The sequence below is a fragment of the Salpingoeca rosetta genome (genome assembly GCF_000188695.1).
Source record: "Salpingoeca rosetta unplaced genomic scaffold supercont1.38, whole genome shotgun sequence".
Lineage (NCBI taxonomy): Eukaryota > Choanoflagellata > Craspedida > Salpingoecidae > Salpingoeca > Salpingoeca rosetta.
Window position 1 is genome coordinate 117,096 of NW_004754896.1, and position 17,500 is coordinate 134,595.

At 55.6% G+C, this 17,500-nt stretch overlaps 4 protein-coding genes and 1 non-coding gene across 5 annotated transcripts in view; 2 read left to right on the forward strand and 3 right to left on the reverse strand.

The window, feature by feature from the left end:
- PTSG_10539 (Ptpn18 protein) overlaps positions 1-2,013 on the reverse strand; it is a gene marked incomplete at both ends in the record, with an annotated part of 12,729 nt that extends 10,716 nt beyond the window's left edge. The window contains 4 exons of the mRNA XM_004988017.1: positions 1-212; positions 488-1,353; positions 1,526-1,601; positions 1,756-2,013. The exon at positions 1-212 is cut by the window's left edge and continues 408 nt beyond it. Of these exons, the coding sequence (XP_004988074.1) occupies positions 1-212; positions 488-1,353; positions 1,526-1,601; positions 1,756-2,013 (1,412 nt within the window). The remainder of the gene's footprint in view (positions 213-487; positions 1,354-1,525; positions 1,602-1,755) is intronic.
- Positions 2,014-2,393: 380 nt separating this feature from the next.
- On the forward strand, positions 2,394-2,476 carry PTSG_20159. Its single transcript has one exon. It is a non-coding gene; the product is annotated as a tRNA-Arg (tRNA).
- Positions 2,477-2,572: 96 nt separating this feature from the next.
- On the reverse strand, positions 2,573-3,911 carry PTSG_10540 (uncharacterized protein). Its single transcript, XM_004988018.1, has 5 exons — positions 3,827-3,911; positions 3,599-3,702; positions 3,324-3,418; positions 3,067-3,148; positions 2,573-2,951 (listed from the first exon to the last, which is right to left on the reverse strand). Exons 1-5 carry the CDS (start codon positions 3,895-3,897, stop codon positions 2,674-2,676), a joined length of 630 nt encoding a protein of 209 aa, XP_004988075.1. The 5' UTR covers positions 3,898-3,911; the 3' UTR covers positions 2,573-2,673.
- Positions 3,912-4,393: 482 nt separating this feature from the next.
- On the reverse strand, positions 4,394-10,161 carry PTSG_13068 (uncharacterized protein). The gene is made up of 14 exons (XM_004988019.1): positions 9,802-10,161; positions 9,487-9,558; positions 9,151-9,262; positions 8,875-8,978; positions 8,649-8,714; positions 8,354-8,407; positions 8,030-8,127; positions 7,724-7,792; positions 7,420-7,489; positions 6,621-7,198; positions 6,383-6,433; positions 6,038-6,133; positions 4,750-5,823; positions 4,394-4,534 (listed from the first exon to the last, which is right to left on the reverse strand). The coding sequence occupies exons 1-14, from the start codon at positions 9,995-9,997 to the stop codon at positions 4,493-4,495; spliced, it is 2,682 nt and encodes an 893-aa protein (XP_004988076.1). The 5' UTR covers positions 9,998-10,161; the 3' UTR covers positions 4,394-4,492.
- A 43-nt stretch (positions 10,162-10,204) lies between these two features.
- Positions 10,205-17,215, forward strand: PTSG_10543 (uncharacterized protein). Its single transcript, XM_004988020.1, has 6 exons — positions 10,205-10,589; positions 10,692-10,816; positions 11,094-11,250; positions 11,641-11,721; positions 12,051-12,242; positions 12,547-17,215. The coding sequence occupies exons 1-6, from the start codon at positions 10,496-10,498 to the stop codon at positions 17,166-17,168; spliced, it is 5,271 nt and encodes a 1,756-aa protein (XP_004988077.1). The 5' UTR covers positions 10,205-10,495; the 3' UTR covers positions 17,169-17,215.
- The last annotated feature ends 285 nt before the right edge of the window (positions 17,216-17,500 follow it).

Genomic DNA, 17,500 nt, shown 5'->3' on the forward strand with positions numbered 1-17,500 from the left:
TCACTGGATGCGCACGTGCGAATCACCTCGCACACCGTATCGCTGGTCGGGGTGCACGACTCCTGGATAAATGTTCCAGCCCCACACTCTGAGCACGCGGTGCACGTGCGATCCGTTGTGGGCGTGCATGGTTCCACCTCAAACATTGCCCCTTCCACACAGCGCGTGCACGTGATGCACAGTGTGTCTGTGGCAAACCCGCAATCCCGAAACTGTGTGTGTGTGTGTGTGCGTGTGTGCGTGTGTGTGTGTGTGTGTGAGTTGTGAGTTGTGTGTGTGTGTGTGTGTGTGTGTGTTGTGGGTGAGGGGAGGATTGAGAGTGAGTGACAAGCGAGATGGGAATTGGGTGGCTTTGAAAATAGTCGGATGGCTCAGACACAGCTCCACATGGCTGTCCTGAGCTTCGCACAGCTGATTTTCACACACACATGCACGCACACACACGCACACACACGCACACATGCACGCGCAGCTGCAATGTACTCACGGCAAATGTGTTGTCGGAGCATTCGGAACAGCGGTCACAGACAGTGTCTGAGGTGAGGGTGCAGGGCTCGGCCTGGAAGAGAGAGAGACTCGCGTCTTCATCCTCAATGTCACTGCAGACAGTGCATTGCCTGCAGGCACGGTCCGACGTGACGGTGGGCGGAACCTCCTCATATGTGCTGCGCAAGTCGCACTGGACCACAGACGCGCACTCGCGATCGCTGGTGGGCGTCAGAGGGGTCCGTTCGTACTCGGATCCATCATCCGTTGAGCACGAGCGCGCGTTCGCACATTCGCGGTCAGTGGTTGCTGTGGGCTGGACTGCAATGTACTGCGTGCTCAAATCGCACACCGTCAGAGCGCTGCACACGCGGTCGCTGGTGCGTGTTGGTGGCAGCGCCTCAAAGGTGGCCGGGTCTGCAATGTGGCAAGGTGGCGAGATGGTGTCACACGTGCGATCGCTTGTCGCAGTTGGCGCAGCACTCTCGTACTGCGTGTCATCATCACACTGCGTGAGCGGGGAGCACACGTGGTCCGAAAACCCGTCTGAAACAACGGCAATAAATGCGTCCTGGGCAGAGCAGTCTGTCAACGGTTCACAGGCTGTGTCTGTTGTTGCCGTTGCGGGCTGCACCTCATAGCTGTTGATGTCCAGGCAGGAAGTGACCGGAGCGCAGGTGCGATCACTGGTGACAGTTGGTGCAACAGCCTCGAACTCCAGCCACACGGCCGTGCTGGTGGTTGTGGCTGTCGTTGTGGGAGACGGTGCAGGTGTGGATGGATCGTCACGCGTTGATTGGCACACGCGGCCCGTGCTTCCGCTACCGACGCCCGTGTACCCATCAGGGCACTCCGTCACGCATGTCCCTGGTGGTGGTGGTGGTGGTTTGGGGTGGGTGTGGGGTAAGAGCGCAACAGGTGCAGAAAGAGGACACAGGTGCAGATGTGTATGGTGTGAGCAGCAACATTGACAACCAAAGACGTTCGACGTGCAGGGCGACAAACACAAACATAGCATCACACATACACACGCAAACACCTTGGTGGAGGTAGCGTTGGCTGCCGCAAAGGGTGCATTCCGTCGCAATCGGGGGTCCAAACGCGTAGTTGCACACCTGTACCCGTCGTGGGGTGTGCGAGGTTGCGTTAGTGTGCGAGGAAGTGGGGACGTTTGGCGTCGCATTTTTCATGTAGGAACACCAAGCAAAACGCGATGCGCACACAAATCACACACACACACACACACACACACACACACATTGTGCGCACCAGGCAGAAGGTGGGGCAGGAGCAGGTGCCAAAGTAGGAGGTGCCGGAGACGGCCGAGCACTGCGTTGTGCACTTGGTGATGGGCAGACAGGTAGCGGAGCTGGGGTCAAAGTACACGCTGGTGCCATCGCCCATGCCATTTTGGCATCCATTTTGCTCTTCTTGACCAAAGGTGAGGCGGGTGGTGAGCTGCAGCAACAGCAAAACGACCCCCAAAACGCCAGCCCTGCGACTGACAGGGGTTCCCGCCGAAGGCATCGAAGCAGGCGTGATGCTTTTTGTTGTAGTGTTTCAAGTAGCTGTGGTTGTGGATGGCGGTGATGGGATGGTGGTGGTCGTCGTCAGAAGCAGAGGTGGGATCAGGTTGTGGTGGTGACAAACAAGAGTGTTTTGCTTTTGCTTGTTTTGCGCTTTGCTTTGCTTTGCTTGCAGGCTTGGCTTTGTTGGCTTGCGGAGGGAGGACAGCAAGAAGCAAAGCACGAAAGCAAAACAAACAGCAAAGGGAACATAAACAAACAGGATAAGTTGTGGCAAAGGAACGTGTAGAAAGTTATACGAAGATATGCTGAAAAGTGCCACAATTGTGCGGCAAAATTCAGCGTTGTGTTTCTATGCAAAAAATTGGCCTCCGCAGCTGAACCCCAGTAGCGCAATGGCAGCGCGTCGGCCTCCTACGCCCGAAGTAAGCCGAAGGTTGCGGGTTCGAGTCCCGTCTGGGGTGTTTTTTTTTCCACAGCAGAAGAAGAAACCTGATGATGAGTTCCTGTTCCTCCCCCCCCCCCTTCTCCCCCCCTTCTCTCCTTTTGCTTCACGCGTTGTTCATTCATGCGTTTACTATTGCAACGACCAGCATTGCTACGAGTGCCCAGCACCCCTCACAGCCACAACCACTCCAATAAACGACAGTTCTCGCTTTCGCTATCTGTCTTGCCTTTCCTTGGCAGCCTTTGGCTTGCCCTCCTCTTGCTGCTGCTGCTGGTGGTGGTGCTGTTGCTGCTGCGAGCGCGCCACGTGCTCACTTGTTGATTCCACTTGTGTGGTTGCCTGCGCATCAGCTGCTGCCCTGCTCTCAACGCCACCACTCTTGTTGTTGCTGGTGCTTGGTTGCTTGTGCTGGGTTCCTGTGAGCGACTCTTCCCACTGCGCCCAGTCTGTCACGGCATCCCATTCGCTCGACGCCTTTCCATCTTTGAACCCTGTCACGTACATACGTGGGAGTGGTATAGAGCAATGAATAAGTAAGGTAGAGCACGTTGGTGTCAACAGCACACGCAGACACACACGGTGCCGTCCACCAGGTCTGAGTCTCACCCTGCGCAAACTTCTGAAGGGCAATGCGATACACGGCCACCCAGTCTTGAATATAGTCCTTGAGTGCGGGACTTGCATCCTTCTGCACAACGGCAAGCAGCATCGCGTCGCCCAACAACGTCAGGCACGCAACGCCAGGCACGCAAGATGGCACGCAGCTGGTGGCACGCAAGATGGCACGCAGCTGGTGGCACGCAGCACACACACACACACACGCGCACAGACACACACACACATAGGCACAGACACACACGTACCATCAAGCCAGACGACTCTTTGTGAATGTCCTTGACCGCTTGTCGCTGCTCCTGCATGGCCTTGATCAGCTCTTCCTGTTGCTTACGTCTGCGTTCTGTCAAAGGAACAAGCGCGGCGGAGAAAGTGCGGAAGGTGACGAGGTCGTATGCGTGTGTGTGTGTTTATCAGCGAGTGAGTAACAGGCGTGCCCATTGCGAGGCTGTGGTGGATGGAACAATTCACTCCCACGTTTAAGCACGTCCACACACGTTCGCAAACACACTCACTGCCTTACCCGCAGCGCTTGTCCATGTGTCACGGTAGATTTTCCATCCGATCTTGATGCGGGTGAGTAAGGGTTTGCGCGTCTTCTGCAGCTCCTTCTGCTGCTCCTCATACCTTCAGGGGATGAGCGCATGGACGCGCAACTAAATGAGCAACTTGAATGCGCAACAGACCAGGGGAGCAACACACAGACACACAGACACACAGACACACAGACACACAGACACCCACAACACACCATCTTGGGTTTGGCAGCGGTCGCGTCTTCACAAACGTCTCCTCATACACTCTGCGCAGGAATCGCCGCATTGTGGAGAATTTGTAGGAAATGCGCACCAAATTTCAGCAGAGGTGTGTGTGTGTGTGTGTGTGTGTGTGTGTGTGTGTGTGTGTGTGTGTGTGTGTGTGTGTGTGTGTGTGTGTGTGTGTGTGTGTGTGTGCTTGCCGTTCTTCGCTTCTTCTCTTCTTCTCTTCTTCTCTTCTTCGCTCACTCACTTGCTTACACCTCTCCTTTGTACCCGCCATCCCCCCCCCTACACACGCACGCACACCTTCATTGTGTTGTCGTTCATCTTCTCAATTAAGTACACAATACGCACACATGCACACCAATGCACGCGCAAGCACACAAAGCAAAAAGCGAGGAACATGGAGATTGTGTCTGCGCATGTGACACTGTCTGTGTGCAGCAGCACGCGACTGCACACGCACGTCCACGGTGGCCTCAGCCATACACTCACACCCGCGCAGAATAATGAAGCAAAAAGAAACAGAAAATGAATGAAATGACATGAAGTGACAGATGCATCTCCAGTTGCAATCACGCGCTCTCCTCTCCACACTTGGGTATGTTCTCTGTTGGGTGGTGGGCAGTTCCTGCCCCGCGTAGTCTGACGAACGGATCTCAGCAGATGAATGTGTGTGAATCCAAGCGCTGAATCAACCGCTGCGCAACCGCACACATGTGACAAGCAAGCCGTGGTGAATGAGTAACATGCAAGTCACCAAGTCAGAAAAGTGACTGAGGCTGAGAGATGGAGAGACACAGACCCACAGACCCACAGACCCACCACACACACACACACACACACTCTCTCTCTCTCTCTCTCACCCACACCCACACTCACCAGCTCTCGTCCCTCCCTTCCTCTCAACACCAACCTTGGCGCTGGTCGCTGGTCGCTGTGCGTTCTCCTTGTCCACAGCGGGCGCGTTCTCGTCGGCCTCGTCAGCGCCAGTACACTCGCTGCTACCGTCTCTGGTCGATCTCGCTATCATCATCAAGGGGCGCTTCTGCTGTGGCTCCCCGCTGCTGCTGCCTGCAAGCACATCAGACTGATCGTGCTGCCTGCGCCGCAGTGGTACCAGGTGCTTTCGGTCGTGCGTTGCCGCAGTCGTGGGCGTGCGCACAACATTGCGAGCCATCAGAGGTGGCCTTGTCGCCACGTCAGCAGCAACAGCTGACGCTGTTCCAGTCGACGTATCAGGCGCTGCTTTCTCATCGTCATCGCTCCGTCCACTGTTGCCGCTCACCAGCTTACTCCGAAGCAACAACAACTGCTGCTGCTGCTGCTGCTTCTGCTCGTTGTGTTGCTGTCTGTGCTGACCGGATTGCTGTTGGGGTGGTTGGTCAAAGCGAAGTGGAACGTGCTGCGTATCGTCCCATTGCAGCTTCGGCATGGGGCGTGTCGAGCGTGGTCGTGCAATGCGTGGCGTGCGCTTGGCAGCAGCAGAGAGCGCTGCTCGCATGCACGGGCTGCTCACTTGCTCACGATCAAGTTCGCCATCGCCGCCAGCATCCGCGCTGCGTTGCATCGCGGTGGCCTCATCGTTGGCCTGCTTGACACCATCTCTGCCGTTCGCCTTACGCTCATCAGCATCAGTAGAAGCATCAGTACAAGCAGCGGCTTTGGTGTCACGAGCATGGAGACTATTTGGCGGGAAACCAAACGGGGTGCTTGGTGCATCGCCGCCGTTGTCATCAGCACGTGCGCCTGACGTCGACGCTGAAGTCAAGTCCACGGCTGATGATGCTGGTGATTGTGGTTGGGCTGAAGTGGTCCCCGTGACGTTCTTGGCGGTGGCGCTACCCGCAACAGCTTCATCAGCTGACTCGCCCCCCTTCCTCGACACATCATCAGTTGTTGTTGGTGCTGAGATGGACACGGCAGGCGGAATGTCACCAGCAGACAGGCCGCGCTTCCGTGACCGCGGCGTTGCCAGTCGCGACAGCACCTGCACGCAGGGAATTGTGCATAAGCGTGTGAAACAGCAGTGAGGAGTGAGTGTGTGTATGTGTGCATGTGTGTGTGTGTGCAAGGAAGTGTAGGTGGGAAAGCCAATGACCTGCACAGAGCACTTCCAAAGTCCTCGCAATAATTTGGAATTCCAATCACCACACACACACACACGCACACACACACACACACACACACACACACACACACACCTTGCGTGCGCGCCGCGGTGTCGATGCAAGTGCGTGCGTGAGTTCCTTTAACCTGGACGGCTGCTGCTTTCGAAGCGCTTCTGCCTCGTTCTCCAACTGCGCAAATTGGCACGTGTGTGAGATCACGAAATACAATTATTGCGCGTGTGAATACGTTTGTGATTGCCACACACTGATTTGCACCAGTCAATGGCAAAATCAAACTGTTGTTCTCCTTTACCCACGCCACTAACACACACACACACACACACACACACACACACACATGTTCAAATTCACACACACACACACACATACACTCACGTGTTCAAATTCACACACACACACATACACTCACGCACAGACCTCGCGTCGCTCCTCCGCTGTTTCCGCCATGGACGCCGTCATCACCAGCATCTAAAGCCGTGTCAATGGTGTTTGGTGAGCTGAAAATGTCACGACACGCCAACATGCATGCATGCAGACGAATACAAGCAGCAATCCAAACACTGAAACCCATGTGAACATGCAGATGTACGTAGGTTCATGTACACTGCTACACACACACACATATCACCACGCCACAACGCCGGCAATCACTCACCGCAATGAGCTTGTCCCTGTATGTCTTGATGGCGGGGCGAGCGGCACCCTGTTCGAGAGCACGTGCCAATTTTGCGCGCCACTGCTCGCACATTTGGCGGTGCAACCCCAACACATCCGCACGTCCGCTTCCGTAGGACACAACCACGTCACCCGTGTCATCCATCACTGCTCCTCGCGCATCCCGCACAAACGGCGGTGGCGTTGCGGTTGTAGTTGCGGTTGCACATGCGCATGCACATGCACGGACATCTGCTGCTGTGGTTGGTGCTGGTGTTGTTGCTCTGGGTGCCGGTGTGGCGGACGTTGGTGTCGCCGCGTGCATGATGCGACTTGGAGTGGCAACACACGCATTCTTTGCTGCTGTCGTGTGGCTTGATGATGATGATGATGATGATGATGATGATGATGATGATGATGATGATGATGATGACAATGATGATGATGATGATGAGGATGATGAGGACGTTCTTGTAACTCTGCGTGAGGGTGTACATGTGCACGCCATAGGCACGTTGCTCGCTGTTGCTGTTGCTGGCAACGTGCCCGCACTCGTTCCCCTTTCCCGCGCTTCTTGCTCTAGTCATTATTGTGTGTGTGTGTGCATGTTGGAATGAACGAAGGTTGCAATGGGTAAAACGCACAAGCAATCGCGTACGCCCACAGTAATGCTGTCACACATTGATGTACGTTCACATGTAAACAAACACACACGCAGGCGCACATACACACACACGCACACATATATACACACATACGCACATGTCCACACATATCTGCACTCGCGTGTTACTGCTTACCGAGGTGACAACGGTGCATAATCTCTTCCTTGATGCAGCGGTCGAGGGTGGAGGCGAAATGGGTTGGCGCCTGAACACAAGACGAGTAATGTTACACACGTATGGTTGGTTTGTGAGCGTTGATGGATAGAGAGAAGTGGGCAGAGGGTGTGTGTAGTTGTGGAATATATGTGAGTGGGTCGGTGGAAGCCGAGTCGATGCACAGCGACATCACCAATCACAACAGCAACAGTCACACCAACCAACAACAGCACTATCGACAACAACAGCCACTGTCCTTCCAGCTTTCGCCCTCTTCACTCACATCCAGGCATGTGGTTCCTGTTTGGATCAGGTACTCCCCGAGCTGGTTCACAAAGCATACGTGTCGTGCCTGCAAGCATAAAACAACATGATGTTGAGGAAAGGCGATGCGTCAGGCCTCTGCCGTGATTGCGTCTCGTCACGTTGACAGATAGAATGTTTAGCCCTCTCAAAAGAGAGCTATCAAGCACACACACACACACACACACACACACACACACACACACACACACACACACACACACTTACGCACGCACGCACGCACACACGCTGTCTCTCTCTTCCTCTATCTGTCTCTTCGCTTCACCTCCTCCATGGCGGTGATCTTCCCGGTGTCATCCGATGAGATGAGTGAGGGGCTGATGCAACGCGACAGGTTCTCCGCGGTCATCTTGTTCTTGGGCGCTACACGTGAGAATGGACGAATTAATTGGTGGGTGAGTAGTTGGGCGAGCGAGTAGAACAGCAATCATTCAGCACACGTGGGACCACACACACACACACACACACACACACACACACACACACACACACACACACACACACACACACACACACACGCACGCACACACACAACATGTCATCTCACACCACCACCATCACTGGCACGGCCCTCCTCCCGTCAACAAACCGTGCTTGTGAACAGTGTGCAGCATCCCCACAATCGCCTGTAGCGCCGTGCGGGCTGAGGAGGTCGCGACCATGTTCAGCAACACACATCCAACGACTTGTTGGTGAGGGCAACGCCAACATAGCGATGAATGCAGCGCATCGTGACAGGATGCGTGTCACTGCGGCCCCCTTCATACACACAGACACTCACGCGCGCGCGCCCACACACACACACACACACACACACACACACACACACACACACACACACACACACACACACATACGCTCACATACATACAACATACACATACCGTTGTTGGAGAGGCCGAGAAAGAAGAGTCGAAAGCCTTCCAATCGCTTCTCCTCGTTTGAAATGTCTAACGTGGGGCGTGAGAGTGAGAGGCACGACGACATGAGCGAAATTGCACAAAACACACGCCCTTCTTTACCTCCTTGTCTTCATTCACACACACACACACACGTACGCACACGTACGCACACACACACACAGACACACACACACACGTACGCACGCACCGAGCAATTTCTTCAGAAGTGGCAGCGACGAGTAGGACAGAATGCTCTGCTTCCAATTCACGAGCAGGTGCTTCAGCAAGCTCGTCAGCAGGTGCACATTGTGCCTGCGGGCGAGATGCAGAGCAATGAGAGCACGTATTGACAGTCGTCGGACGACAACGCACCAGATAGTCATTGCACAACTCCAACAATCGCAAGCTCCTCCACGTCCACCCACATCTGCAAGTCACCTCCCCTCAACATACACACACACACACACACGCACAAATCACGCACGATGTTCCGATGGCCACGTAGTCGATGGTTTTGCCGCTTTGCAGCTTGGCAAAGAGCGCAAGCATCTCCTTGCGGTTGGCGCCAATGCGAAACAGCCCTTCGTGGCTCGCACCTTTCGGACACACATTATCCAACAAGGTAAAGGCACACAACTCAATAAGTATGCTGACAACGACACCCACGCTCATCAGCACTCTCGCCAACGCCAGTAAACACCACACCATTCTAGCGCCCGCCATCACACACACACACACACGCACACGCACGCACACACATACTCAAAACACACAGACATATATGGTGACTTTAAGTCTCCCTTATACTCTTTCCACGTACATCTGTCGTCACGAAGCACGTTGACCAGCAAGATGATGTGACGCAGCAAGGGGTCGCACGTCTCGACAGCAGCTGTCATGGTTGCATTTGGGTACACGTGTACGTGTGTATGTATACGTATGTGTTTGTGTGTGCATGAGCGTGTCACAGAGCTGATAAGAAGAAAACAGGCAAACAAGATCAACATGTAAGCACGACCAGAGCACCACACACACACACATAAGTATACCCACCACACACACAAACACACACACACACACAAACACACACACACACGAGTACACCCACCACACACACACACACACAAGTCCACACCTGGCACGTTTGTCGTGTATGGGGCGTAGTGTGGCTGGTCTGGCGAAGCGGCATCAATGTCCCGCAGGTTCTTCAATATCTCCGCGCCATCAGCCACCGTCAACTCCTGAGCAAAGGTCGTCTCCACAAGCTTCGACAGCTGCTGCTTTACAGCCGCCTCCGCTGCACGGAACGGTATGTCTGCATGCTTCATCATGCGTGTGTGTGTGCGTGTGTGTGCGTGCGTGTGTGTGTGTGTGTGTCGTGTGTGTGTGTGTGTGTGTGTGTGTGTGTGTGTGTGTGTGTGTGTGTGTGTGTTCGCGTTGGCCGATCTCGCTTTTCAAATTTGCCGGCGCAACCCAAGCAGCTGTCAAAATTGACAGCGGCTGCAAAAAGCAAACTATGTAGCCTGCAATTTGCAAAGCGCTGACACACAAACAAGACGAGAGCGGACAGCCGCACCCCACAACAACAACACAACGACAACCTGCCGTTCTTGTGCCTGATCGCCGCTCTGCTCCTCTTCTGCTCTGCTCCGCTGCTCCTCCACTGCTGCTTTGTGCACGCTGTGTACGCTCGTCCTCTCCTTCTCCTCCACCTTCCTTCACGCTGGTGTTGGAGTTTGAGCACGTACCATCTCAGTCACGGGTGTCGCTGCTGGCCACCACGCGTGCCACGTCGTGCGCATCAAACGAGACTGTGTCATACGCCAACCATGACACCACGTTGTGTCGTGTGGCTGCCCATCAGCGCTCTGCTGCTGCTCCTCGCTGCCGCCTCCGCCGTCTCAGCACAAGAATGTGGCATCGGTGCGTGTGCATCTTCTTGCTGGTTTGTGTTTGTATCTGCCAGGTTGGCAAAGTGTGGTGTGCGTCAGTTGCCTCACAGCTGCTTTGTTCATGCCATGTCAGGCGAGCGGCTGAGCTCGTCCAACGAGTCTATTGCCTGTGACCGCGGCTACAAGTGCCCATTCACCAACTGCACAAGGATTCCGTGCCAACCACCGACCTACCAGGACGAACGCGGACAAGCAGAGGTGAGGGGTGAGACGCCTTGTATGGGTGTATGCAACGTGTGCGTGTGTGCGCATGTGTGTGTGTGTGGTTGCACACGTGCCGATGTGTTGACGCACATGCATTGGTACGTGTGTGCTTGAGTGTGTACTCATCTATGCACGATGGGACAAAGTAAGTCCTCGATTTCCCTCGACTTGTTGACATCACTCGTCACACTTATCATCCACATTCAGCCACAACCACATAACCAATGCACACACAATTCATGGTACTCATCCCCTCTCCCATCTGCTGCAGTGCAAACCGTGCGCTGCCGGCTTGAGACGCGTCAATGCGGCACACGTCGAGCCCTGTCCGCCCGGATTCGAGTGCCCATACGGCACTGATCAACCCGATCAGTGTGGAAGCGCAATACCATGCACAGCCGGCACCTTCTCAACCGGCAACGCCACAGGTGTGTGTATGTGTGTGTGTATGTGTGTGTGTGTGTGTGAGTGTGTGTGTGTGTGTGTGTGTGTGTGTGTGTGTGTGTGTGTGTGTGGGTGTGTGTGTGTGTGTGTGTGTGTGTGTGTGTGTGTGTGTGTGTGTGTGTGTGTGTGTGTGTGTGTGTGTGTGTGTGTGTGTGTGTGTGGGTGTGTGTGTGTGTGTGTGTGTGTGTGGGTGTGTGGGTGTGTGGGTGTGTGGGTGTGTGGGTGTGTGAGTGGGTGTGGGTGCGCATCTGTTCGCACCCGCTTTTCCCTTCATCGCGTCTTTATCACCTCTACATCTCTCCATTATATTTCCATCGTCGCTTCACCATCGTCTTCTCATCACCTCTCCATCCTGCCGTGCCCCATTGCTCCAGCGTGCACTGCCTGCTCCTCGTGCTCGGTTGGTTTCAACGTCTCCACCGCTTGCAACGCCACAGCCGATACAGTCTGTCAAGGTGAGACCCATGTCACGTGACTCTTTGCGATTGGGTGTGTGTGTGTGTGTGTGTGTGTGTGTGTGTGTGCGCGCAAGTGTGATTGTGTGTGCGCGCAAGTGTGATTGTGTGCGTGTAAGTGTGATTGTGTGCGTGAGAGAGAGCGAGTGCGAGAGAGAGCGAGAGAGAGAGTGCGTGTGTGTGTGTTGCTTTGTAGAACAGCGCCTAGCTGTCCTCACCAATGCTTCCGCATTGTGCAACCTTCCCATGCCTCAGCCATTCCAACTCACAACGCTGCTCGTATCCACCAACCCCCACCGCACTTATTTGCATCTGCAATTGTCCACCAGACACCACGCCCCCAACACTTTCCCTCCTCAATCCAGCCACGGGCGCTGCATTTGCCAACAACAGCATGTATGAGGTGGAGGCGAGTGCAGCCCTCTCATTCAATCGACCCATCGTCATGGCAAGCGATAACAGTGGCGTCACACCCACACGCGTCTCCCCAACAGAAGCACAACTCAACGCCATCACCATTGGTGAGTGTATTTGCTTTCATCACCGCACTTTTCGTATTGACACTGCCATGCTCAACTTGTAAGAACATAGCGTATATGCATCACTTGTCACTTGTACTCGCAAGCCACTCACTCACTCACTCACTCACTCACTCACTCACTCCACTCACTCACTCACTCCACTCACTCCACTCACTCCACTCACTCCACTCACTCCACTCACTCCACTCACTCACTCACTCCACTCACTCACACACGCACAAACGCACTCACTCACTCACTCACTCACTCGCTCACTCACTCACTCCTGCAACTTTTCCCACAGCTGGCCACAACGTAAACTACACGCTCGTGTACGTGGTGCAGGACGAAGCGAGCCTGCAAGCAACGTTCGTACTGCACGTGCACGTCCGTGACACAACCCCGCCCACGCTTGGGCTGGCAGGACCACACACAGTCCTCCTTGAAGCAGGACTGCAAGCGGAACGTTGGGTCGACCCCGGCATTGCCCGTGCATTTGATACTCTGGCCGGCAACCTCACGTCCCGCGTCACAACGGCAATCACACGCGTGTCATCAGGCATTGTTGCGAACACCTCGTGCCCACTTTCCTCAGCGCGCGACCTCTACCCGCCACTTGTGCCGGCGGCAAGTGTCACCACGACAGCTGCAACAAGTGCAACAGCTGCAACAACGACCGTTGCCACAACTGCAATGAGCGATATGATCGATGCGCACGCTCCCGCCAACACGACATACGTGATCCAATATGCGGTCTCGGATGACGCTGGACACACCACCACCGTGGACCGAACCGTTGTCATCATCGACACTCAGCCGCCAACCATCTCCTTTACTGCCACCACCGCCACTGCCACCACTGCCTTGGTTGCGGCGTTGGATGTGGTGCAGTTGGAGTTTGGGGCTGCAGCAAGGGCGGCTCGCATGCTTGCAGGCAACAGCACCAACGTGGCAGCTGCTGATGTCAATGATGGCGACATCACCGCACACTTGTGCGTGCAAGTTGCGCGCGTCACGCAATTTGCAACGGGCATCCTCCACAACATCACCACCACCAACACCTCCACCGCTGCGACCTGGACAGCAACGCGCGCCCTGGCCTTCATCACCAACACATCATCGTCATCATCATCATTGGTGTCGTGGTTCCAGCTCTCTGTGGTTGATGCTCACGATGAAGTGGGAACGGTGTTTGTTGTCCGCTTCGATGTCACAGACAGGGCGGGGCTGATGGCCGCACCGGCATTTCGTGCCGCTGTCATTGTCGACACAACACCGCCAACCCTCACCCTCCGTTCACCAACCACGGCAGCAACCACAACGACAACTACAAAGACGACAACGACAACAACGACAGCAGGAAATGATACAGTTTCTTCCACCACCACCACTCCCACCACTGGTAGTAATGCAACAGCGACACCAGGTACAGCATCCACAACCACACCACCACCACCACCACTGACGGTCGTCGTTGGCTACGCCCTTCGCTATCGCGAGCCCGGATTTCGTGCTGTGGACACACACGATGGCGATATAACAAGTGCCGTGGTGGTGGTGGTGAATAGCGGCAGCAGCAATGGTGACAACAGCAATGGTGGCAGCAGCATTGATACGCGTGTGCCGGGTGTGTACTCGCTGTTGTATCGAGTGGCAGATGCGAATGGGAACGAGGCAACAGCATCACGCCGTGTTGTTGTGCAGTCCAAGCCACGCCCACCGCAGCAACAGTCGGATGTTGTTGTGGTTGTGCTGGATGGTGTTTTGCCGCCGGCGCTTTTGCCTGCAGGCAATGACACGCGTGCGCTTGAGCTGCACCTCGCCAGCTTGCTGAACAACGCCCCCGTTGTTGTCTTCTCTGTCTACAACACCACCCGTCCACAGCAAGGACGACGACGACGACGAGCAAGTGGCGATGACGTGACGGCTGTTGAGTTTGCAGTCAGAAGCGACAGTGTTGGTGGCGGTGTTGGATGGATGGATGGTGGTACAGTCGCATCGACTCTCGAGTCTGCAGCCAGCGGTGGCGTTGGTGGTGTTGGTGTGCTACGTGTGGCCACGCTGGACGCCATTGCGATGACAACAGCGCCACCAGCCACCACCGCTCCAATGACAACGACAACAACAACAGCAGCTAGCACGAGCAGCGGTGATGGGCAGACAGGCAACAACAGGGGCAGTGGTGGTAGTGACGACGGTACTGTCGCGGGTGCTGTGATTGGAGCATTGGCAGCCGTTGCACTCGTTGTTGTGCTGGCCGTTCTGTTGCGTCGACGGTGGTTTGACAAGAGACACCAGGGCGCCAGCATCACGTCACCAACACACGCATCGCAAAGGTCCACAACACCACCAGCACCACCGTCAACATCGGCGTCATCGGCCGCAACAGCCACCACTGTAGCTGCACCAGGCGCCACACACCCAACCGCCCTTGAAGGAGGACTGAAGGCACATGACGCAATTCACGGTCGCGCGCGTGACCGGAGAAGTGTGGACGGACACTACTATGAGATTGACGACGACACCACCACCAGCAGCAGCAGCGGCAACGATGACAGTGCAACCGCTGCTACAAACGTCGGCACCCAAGCAGAAATGACAGCACCACCAGCAACAATAACACCCGCGACGGCAGCAACAGCTGCACCAGCGACGTCTGCGGATGCGCGTGGCGGTGACCGTGGCACCGCGCCACAGCACATACTTGGTGATGGAACTGAAGAGAACGAAGACGATGAGGAGTATGACAAGCGACCTGATACTGTCGGCGCAATGGCTGTGCCGCCCCTGCCACCACGAGGCAGAAGCGGCATTGTGCACGCGCCTGATGCTGATTGTCATGGTGGGGATAACAATGTTGGTGATCATGACAGTGACCATGAAGGTGGAGACACACCACAGAAGCGAGAGGGGACAGACAAGCAACAACAGCAGCAGCAGCAGCGCAGGGAAGTGCTCTTCACCATACCGCCATCATCATCGCCACCATCGTCATCGTCACCACCATCATCCTCACGGGACAACGACGTGCATGTGCCCTTGTCCGCAATGATGCGAGGCAGGCTGGAGGTGGTGGACGCTCACAGCACATATGGTGACACGCAACCAAGACAACAACAACAGCAGCAACAGCAGCAGCAGCAGCAGCAAAAGGAACATGGTGAGGAGGACAGTGACAGCGACAGTGATGACGATGCTGGCATTGATGTGGATGCATTGAGTTCATCGGGTGGTGTCGCGAGTGCGGCTGCTATGACGAGTGGTGGCGGTGTTGGTGGTGGTCAACAGGATCGCGGGTCTGTGCGCAGGACGCGCAGACGCTCCAGCCTCAACGACAGCCACGCGTACGAAACCATCTCAGACATCGATGAGGATGATGACGACGACGACAACAACAACACCACCAGCTCCAACAACAGCAATGAGAACAGTAACGGCGCGGCGGCGGAGGTGGAGGTGGAGGCGGTGTATGATGTTCCCAAGCGAGAGGCTGTCAAGAAGACAGCAGCCAACTTGCACCACCAGCACAACGGTGGCGTTGGCGGAGATGAAGGTGGTGCGGGAACAACAACAGCACCGACAACAGAAACAACGTCAGCACGCACGACGGCAGGAACACAATCACATCCACAGGAGCTGCGCGTGGAGAACATCTACGAGCAAGTGGATGATGACGACGACGACGATGTCGAGAACTACTATGAAGATGTCAGATTTGATCGTCCTGTGGGCAGCAGTGCTGCGCGTGCTCCAGTTGTACACACCGGTGACAATGGCCATGATGGGGATGGTTTGTACGACTATCCGAAGCGCGAACCAACTCGCGGCCACAGGACAGCAGCAGCAGCAGCAGCAACAGCAACAACTGCAACCACAGCGCCTGTGGGCATTCCTTCTTCACGGGAGCAGCAGCAGCAGCAGCAGCAGCAGCAGCAGCAGGTGCCCGCACGGAAGAAAGCGAAAGTTGAACCGAGACGGAAGCGGCGATCCAGGAAGCAGCCAACAGTGCCGTCACGACCGCCATCACTGCCACCCATCTCAACATCGTCCGCATCATCATCGAGGACAGCAACACGATCAACTCACCACCAACACCACCACCAACAGCACCACCAACAACAAGCGCGTGAGCAGGCCACAGCGTCACCGTCCACGCATCTCCCATTACCGTCACTCCCAACAGCAGCAGCAACAACAACAACAACAGCAGCGCAGCCCGCAGACAGCACCACGAGTGCAAATGGGCCTGGCTTGCGGGTTGTTGATGAGGACTTGTTTGCGCCAACGCCAATGGCAATGAAGTCCACACACAAGCATGACAGCCATCACGCCACCGACACCACCACCGCCGCTTCTGTCACCAGTACGAGTGGTGGCAACGACAACAACAGGTCAGCGCAACAGCAGTCATCATCACGACGTGTTCACGTCACGTGCACGCGCGACCTGGAGCAGGAAGCAGAAACGTTGCCTGGCTTCATCGGACGGAAATCGCGCACAGCAGCAGAGGATGTGCTGTTGGGTCCACCAACCACCACATCAGCCACAACATCAGCCACACCATCAACAGCAGCCACGTTACCATCGCCATCACGCGGGGTGGTGGGCACGTACGTGTGGCGCCTGTCTGACCGGCAGAGCGGGGTGGTGCTGTCGCTGGTGGTGAGCGCGTCCGTGTGCGAGCACCACATCTTCACGTGGGACGACAAGACAGGCGAGGTGTTGGTGAACGGGAAACCCATTGGATACAGCGATGGACGGGATGGACGTGCTGGTGATGGACGTGGTGATGGACGTGCTGGTGATGGAAGAGTGGGTGGAAGGGGGAAGTGTTGCGGGCTGAGTGCGGCGCTGGCTGAGATCCAGGTACACCCGCAAGGTGTCATGACCACTGCACCAACAACGCCAGCACACGTGCCCAGATGACCGGAGGGCGGGTGATGTGTGTGTGTGTGTGTGTGGGGGGGGGGGTGTATCTGTGTGTTTATGCGATGTGGGCTGTCATGTTGGGTTGTGTGTGGGTGTGTGTTGTATTGTTGAGACGCCATGGGTTTGGTCGTGTTGATATGGTTCGCCTGCTGTGACATTGTTGGCTGTCCGTTTCATACTTTGTGTTGCACGTCTGCATTTCATTTCACCCTCGTGCAACGCTTGCCCCCACCCCTCTCTTTTTCCCAACACACGATTGTATCTTGAGCATGGCTGTACTTTTTCTCGTGTCCGTCCCACTGCACACACACACACACACACATCACACA